The sequence below is a fragment of the Coffea eugenioides genome, chromosome 1, assembly GCF_003713205.1.
Source record: "Coffea eugenioides isolate CCC68of chromosome 1, Ceug_1.0, whole genome shotgun sequence".
Taxonomy (NCBI): domain Eukaryota; kingdom Viridiplantae; phylum Streptophyta; class Magnoliopsida; order Gentianales; family Rubiaceae; genus Coffea; species Coffea eugenioides.
The window spans coordinates 35,839,786-35,847,166 of record NC_040035.1 but is presented as its reverse complement, the minus strand read 5'-3'; the positions used below and the strand labels follow the sequence as shown (position 1 = coordinate 35,847,166).

At 42.7% G+C, this 7,381-nt stretch overlaps 1 protein-coding gene across 1 annotated transcript; it reads right to left on the bottom strand.

Annotated features, from left to right (window-relative positions):
* Positions 1–321: 321 nt before the first annotated feature.
* LOC113771278 lies at positions 322–2,583 on the bottom strand. The gene is made up of 4 exons (XM_027315878.1): positions 1,884–2,583; positions 1,651–1,746; positions 658–1,484; positions 322–555 (listed from the first exon to the last, which is right to left on the bottom strand). Exons 1-4 carry the CDS (start codon positions 2,581–2,583, stop codon positions 322–324), a joined length of 1,857 nt encoding a protein of 618 aa, XP_027171679.1.
* Between the last annotated feature and the right edge of the window lie 4,798 nt (positions 2,584–7,381).

The window sequence follows — 7,381 nt, the reverse complement described above, 5'->3', positions numbered from 1 at the left end:
ACCTCTTTTTTTTTTCCATCCGCCCTCTTTTCCATTTTTCAGCCGGGCTCCCTTGCTTATTTTCTTTTTCCTTTTTCTAGTTTTTTTTGTTTTCTTTCAAAAATCCCTATCCTACAAGTGTCTAGACACCTCACCATCTAGATAATGTGTTGTCCAAGACAAAAAGGGACACTTGTCCCTATTGCATATTCTCCATTTGTCTAGCATGCAAACTTTTTTTTCTTTTTTTTTTTATTGCATGCCTTTTTTTTTAAATTTAAATAATCATTTATTCAAAATGTAGACAAAAACAATTACAAGAGAATTGAAGGGTGCTTCCCCCTACTGAGGCACTAGTCTATAGGACGGGATTTGGGCAGTATCCATAGCAATACAGCCTCGAACCTCCCTAGGAAGCTGCTGAAGAGAATCAAAAACTTGATTGGGACCCCCCTGTAGAGCAGCTAGCCTATCTGCCACCATATTTGCCACTCGGAATATATGTGTAAACGACATAGCCACTTGATCCAAAAGGCGACGAATCCGCCTCAGCACATTGCAAAACAACCAGCCTCCCTGAGCCGAAGAGTTGACTAAAGACACGAGTACCGCCGAGTCCACCTCTACTAGAATCCCTCATAACCCCTTTGCCGCACATATTAGGAGCCCCTCTAATACTGCTAGAGCCTCCGCCTGCAGTACTCCTTTTTCCCCAAACTCTTTGTAGAAGGCCACGATAACCCTACCAAAAGAATCCCGAAGCACTCCTCCTCCACTTGCCCTCCCGTTGACCACACTAGCATCCGTGTTTAATTTGTACTGCAGGGGTGGTGGCTTTGCCCAAGTAACTACCACTGGTCGTCGTTTACGAGTTCCGCCGGAAGCGAGGCGTGCCCATACACAGTCCTGGTCGCCGGTGAACTGTGCCTTATCCAACTTTTTTGCTCGTCCCAAGTCATGCAAGAAATTGCTCACCTCAACAATGACCTCCTGAGCCGAAAAAGCCTGTCCTTCAAACCTCGCCTTATTTCTTCCCTGCCATATGAACCATGTAACCACTAGCGGGAGTACACATCGAATATGATGAGCGGGGATGCGTGTCAGCGATGTGGCCCACTCCCTCCACATGAGCTGAATATCATCCGACGGCAAGTGAAGAATGCCAAACATACCGGCAAAATGCCCCCAAACCTCTCTTGCCACCGGTCCATTGACGAAAAGATGTGGCAAGGTTTCTGCCTCTGCCAGACAGCAGGAGCACCAGGACACCAAAGGCAGCCCTCTTCGTCGCAGCACCGAATCCAAGGCCACAAAGTTGTTCATCAGCCGCCAAGCAAAAAATGAAAATTTCAAGGGTGTACCCCTATTCCAAACCATCCCAGCCAATGATAAACCGCCCCGACGTTGTCGGCACAGCTCCCAAGCCGAGGTCAAAGAAAAAAACCCGGTCGCCGACTTCGCCCACAGGATTTGATCATGCCCATCCAAATCGAATGGAATCTCCACTATGACATCCACCAAATTGCCCGGGAGCCAGTGAAGTAGTCGGTCCCTATTTCACCCTTCCCGCCCAAGAAACTCAGCCACCAAAAAGTGAGGCCTGTCTCCATCCGGTGGAACCAATGCACATAAGGGGCCCAGCTCACACCAAGTGTCTAACTAGAAATCTACCATTCCCGGTCCCAGACTCCATGTAATCTGCACCTCCACCAACTCGCGTATACCGATTAGCCGTTTCCATGTACCAGACGGTCTTGCTACCTCCGCCTGCAACGGATGCCGGTCCCCAATGTACTTAGAATACATAAAGTCCGACCATAGGGAACCCCTTTGGCGTAATCTCCATCACAGCTTATAAGAGAAGGCTTTGACCATATCTTCCAACAACCTGACCCCCAACCCACCCTCCTCTGTGGGAAAACACAACCTCTCCCAGGACGCCCAGTGCGTACGTTTAGCGTCGTGGGATTTATCCCATAAGAAGGAGTTGAATATTCGGCCCAGGGCCACTAAGACTGCCTTGGGGGGCTTAAGCACTTGTAAAAGGTAGAGCGGCATCGAATTCAAGACGTGCTTTATAAGAATTAATTTCCCCCCCATAGACAACAACTTCGCACTCCAGTGGCAGACCCGCGCCCTCACCTTTGCAATAATCCCATCGAAGTCAACAGTGGAACTCCGACCCCGGGAAATGGGGACACCAAGATAGACCAGCGGGAAAAATTGCCGTTGAAACCCCAGTATACGAGACACCAACTCCACTTGCGTCTCCAACACCCCAGACGAGCACACAAAACCACTCTTCGACACATTGATCTTCTGTCCAGAATACTGCTGGTACTGCTTGAAGAAGGCACTAACCGCTTGTAAAGTCTCCCGCGAAAGCCTGGTGAAAATAATGACATCATCGGCGAACGCCAGATATGGTACCCGAATTCCTCCAGCCTGAAAAAACCTGTGTCGACCTTGCTGAAACAAGGAGTAGAGGCCCTTGCCAAAATACTCTGCAACTAATACAAAGAGCCCAGGGGAGATTGGATCCCTCTGTCTGACCCCCCTCGTCGACTTGAATCTAGCATGCAAACTTCCACCTATTTCACACATTATTTTTTATTTTTGTATTTTCATTTTTCCCTTTTTTTGAAATTTAGTATGAAGACAAAAATAAATAAATAATAAAATAAAATAAAATGAACTAGAACAAAATAAAATAAAATAAAATAAACCCTAGAATTGAAACAAATAAAGCAAAATTAAATTAATTAAACCAATAAAGTTAAAAAATCAAAAATTTGGTGTCTACAGCCATTTTTTGTAGCTTCAAGATCTTAGATAAACAGACCTCCACTGACCTCTGCATCAGTGGTATCAGAGTTGGGTTGAACCAGCTAAGTTCACCAATGGTAAAGGGCACTAGGTCTCAAGACGTCAGGAAGATGGAGGAACACGTTCGCTCCATGCCGAAGGAACAACAGGAACAATTCGAAAGGGAGATGGCAGCTCTAAGGAACTTAGTGATTGAATTACACACACAGAAGGGTCCAGTAGAAGGAAATGACTCCCCTCATAATTCAGATTCTTCAAACAGCAATCGAGGGAATTACCATGTTCCCTCTCGCTTGTCCTGGATTGATTTTCCAAAATTTCATGGGGAGGATTTTAGGGGATGGTTGTACAAGTGTGAGCAGTTTTTTGAAGTGGATGAGACGCCAAGCTCAGTGAAGGTCAAAATAGCTGCAATGAATCTGGAGGGAAAAGCTCTCCAGTGGCACCAAATTTTCATGCGATCCAGACTTACGCGGGAGGTTCTGGCTTGGGAGGAGTATGTAAGGGAATTGTCCTCCAGGTTTGGAGACACCTTGTATGACGATCCAATGGGGGAACTTAAAAGCTTGAAACAATCTGGGACAGTACAGAAGTACCACGGCCTGTTTGAGGAGCTTCTCAACAGAGTGGATCTTCCTGAGGACTACGCCTCAAGCTGTTTCGTGAGTAGGTTGAAACCAGAAATCCAGCTGACCGTAACGATGTTCATGCCTAAAAACGTGCAACATGCTAGGATCCTGGCCAAGATTGAAGAAGCTAAGGTGCTTGTGCAGCGGAAAGGGAAGGGGTTATCCAAACCTTACACAAGTTATCCAGATCATATCAGCAATTTCGCTTCTTTCCACGCCAACCCCTCTGGTCACAAATGGAAGGTAGATTCTAAGCCACTCCTTCCCATCCCTACTTTTCTAGCACTACCTAGTAATAAGAAGCAGAAAGAGTTAGTCGTCAAGAAGCCTTTCAGGAGGCTAAGTAGAGCAGAAATGGATGAGAAGAAGGCTAAGGGGGCTATGCTTTTGGTGTGATGAGAGGTTCACAGCTGGACACAGATGTGGTAATAAACAATTTCATAGGTTGGAGGTTTGGGATGATATGTCAGGGGAGGATGAGAAGGAGTCAGGAAGTGTGACGCCCCCACTTCTCCCTAAGGCGAACCAAAGGGTATCAGCGGAACGCCTGCCCAGCTCTCGCCAGGACTCATGGCAAGATCCGTTCAAGCTTAGCACAATACTATTCAACAACACTAGATAAGTAAGAAAGTGCAAAAAACTTCCAAACTTAACAATATATATAACGATTATCCAATCCTTACATCAAATTCCTAAAAGTTACATCAATACCCAAAATATACAACATCCAAGTACATCAAATATCCAAATCATACATTAGGTTCCCAAAAGTATAACCAATAAGAGGTCTAGCCCAAAATATTAGAAACCCTAAGCCAAAAGTGCATCAAAAGGGTTCCTCCAAGTCTCATTCCATACCAAATCCTGTTAAGGAAAACAAATCTACAGGGTGAGCAAAACGCTCATGAGGCCAAGAACACACATGCAGGCACATTGTCCAAGTAACAATCCCAATTTAACAAGTAGAGCAATAATATTGCAATAAATAACAATTCGAGCGAGAAAAGTAAACAGAAACAATTCAAGGATATAGGAGCTCTCAGGAGCTATTTTCCACTTGCACGATCACGAACCTCCACGAGTTGACACTCCGTCAATCGGGTAGGTTTAGTCCGTAGAACTTCACTTATCATGTCGCCTTTCACCTTACATACCCCTGTATCGGGCCTGCCTGTCGTTTGTTTGAGGCGATACTGCTCGAGTATGCCAAGCAAGATCTCTTAATAGATCAAGCTTTTGTTTTCTCATGGTTCGCCAAGGAGCCCGACCAAGCCCATGCCGGCTCGAGTCCGAGATTAGCCAGTGAGATTTTTGAGTGTCAAGGAGATTCACTCCAGCGACGTATGTAGCCATAGCATACTATTTCAGGTCAAGCAAGCATGTGATATATTCAAGCATTCATGTCATGTCCAGCAGGTCATTCATTTCATGTCAAGCAAGTTAATCATGAATCATTGGTTTCAAATGAAAACGAGTGCGATAAAGTACACACTCGTCTCCATTTTCAAAATCGCAAGTCATGGATACCAAGTCAGCATGTATCAAATTTACAGGAGTTCAAGTAGTCATGCACTTGACTCTCACCAAGTCAACCAAGGAGAAATGTTACTTTGAAGTTCAAGTGTCTACCGTAGGATCCTCTTGAAGATCCTCATGCGAGCCTGAGCAATTAATAGTGAGCAATCACTTATAAACCCCATTTATCAAGGAAGATCGCATGCTTGTACAATTCTAGAAAATTTTACTAAAATGAGCCTAAATTACTCGCGAATTAAGGCTCAAAAGTAGGGTTTTAAAGTACAAGAGAAATCGAGTTTTCATCTTTGAAATCAAGTATAAAACGTTCAAGTGATATCGAGGGAAAAAGAAGAATTCGAAAAGCTCCATTTCCTTAAGTTCTGAAAATTTCAGTTTTGATACGAGATTTTTGAAAAATCGTATCTCACTCTTTACAAGTCTAAAATTGGAAAACTTGGCATCGTTGGAAACTTCTTCCAAAGTACTAAAAGTTTCTAGAATACACTTTCCCATGATTCCAAACGGAAGGTATTCAAAAATTGGCTCAAAGTCGCTGTTTAAAGCTTGCTAGACAGTTTCAGGGTTGGTTTTTCGCCAAATTTTGGAAATTCGGTGAAATTCACAGAATTTGAACTAGCCTTTCAAATTTGAAACTCAATTAGAGTTGCATTCAAAGTTTAAAACAAAACAAGCAAAACAAGAATCAGAGTTTTGAGCACCAAGTTATAGTATCTCAAAGTTGCTGAAAAATTGAGACGGTTGGGCAATTTCCAGATTTAAGTTACAAACTTTGGGACTTTGTTTGAGTATCGAAACGGACTCAGAATGGCACCAAAATTAGTATTATTACACTACCATATAAGGGCTATTCCGCTGTAAAATTTCATAGAAAAATATGCATGGGAAGTTGGTTAATAAAACCGCTAAAGTCCCAAGAAGTTCTAAGGCAAATCTGCCTTGGACTTCCGTTTTTCCGTTTTCAAGCATTTGGCCAAAGAAATTCCCTCAACATGGTTCATTGGTGTAGACAAGGTCTAATAAAAATTCTAAGATAGGTTTGGTAGGTGATTAACACCAAGAACCTCGAATTAACAGGTCTCAATCAAGTTTAGTAATAATTCTGCCCAAAAGGAGGGTTTTCCTTCAAGAAATCAGTTTTGAAATACGGCCACAAATCACTCAATTCAACTCAGAATTGGACGTGGTTGGTGGCGTTGGAAAACACATTCATAAAGCTACAATTTCTTAGAAGAAACCATTTTCAAAATCTGTCCACAACTAGTCCACATTGGAGCCTCAAGTTGTAGTTCATGTTCTGCCTTCCAGGGAACTAACGAAACAGGACAGCCAAGTTCAAATGGTTGGTACGGATTACTCATATGGAATCAGGATGTGCATTTTATACCGTTGGAAATCTGGGAATGTCTAGTTTCCAGTTCCACAAACGGCACTTGATTTTGACATCGGAGTAAAAAGTTATGGCCGAAAGAAAAAGACTGCCTGAGCAATCCGGGAAAATTTTCCAGTTTCGCTAAACCTTTGAAATCACTACAATTGACCAACCAAATCATGTTATTTTTCAATGAAACTTTCTACACCATTCATATAACATGTATACATCACAAAAAAGTCATTAGAACCTCAAAATTTTGCACCAAAGTGCACGAACATGGCAGGGGTAAAATGGTCACTTTTGTTCATTGCACCTTCCTTGAATTTCTACCAACAACCCAACATTATTCCACTAATTTAAGCACTAAACCAACATTAATAGCATCATCATTCATCAAATCAGTCCATCCAATCCAAGTGGGAGTTCATAGAGCCCACACAACAATTTTTCCAACATAAACAAGCTACCCACATGCATGCATAAGCTTAGATGTGCAATAGAACTTCCATAAATCAAGATTATCAAGGTTGATCGTCGCTTACTTTGCTAGATGATCAAGACAGAAATTTTCGGTCCCTCCTTAGCCCAAGAAAACCATGGAAAGCAAACCCCTTTTGTAGCTTAATGTGGTCTCCAAGTGATTAGCTAAGTGTGGTGTGAATTTGAGTTGATTTGTGTAAGAAATGAAGCAAGATTTGATGAAGAAAATGGAAGAGTTTCTTGGTTCCTTTTTGTTCTTGATGGCCGGCTGTTTTGGAGGGAAGAGAGAGGGAAAAAAATCTGATGGAGCTAGCTTCTTAAAAGAAACTTAATGGTTAACTATTTTGTGCACAAAAGTCAACCGTAAATAGTGCGCGTACGCACGTATTTTGTGCTCGATTCCTCTCGAGTTTGTTTCACTAGTGCACTAAACCTCTAATGCACTTGTATTCATACTATTATTATTCACTCTTATGCGTACTTCCGATTTTTGCGCGATAAAGCGAAATCTCCAAGAAATTCTTATAGCGATAGCTTCACTAATTAATACTTGAAT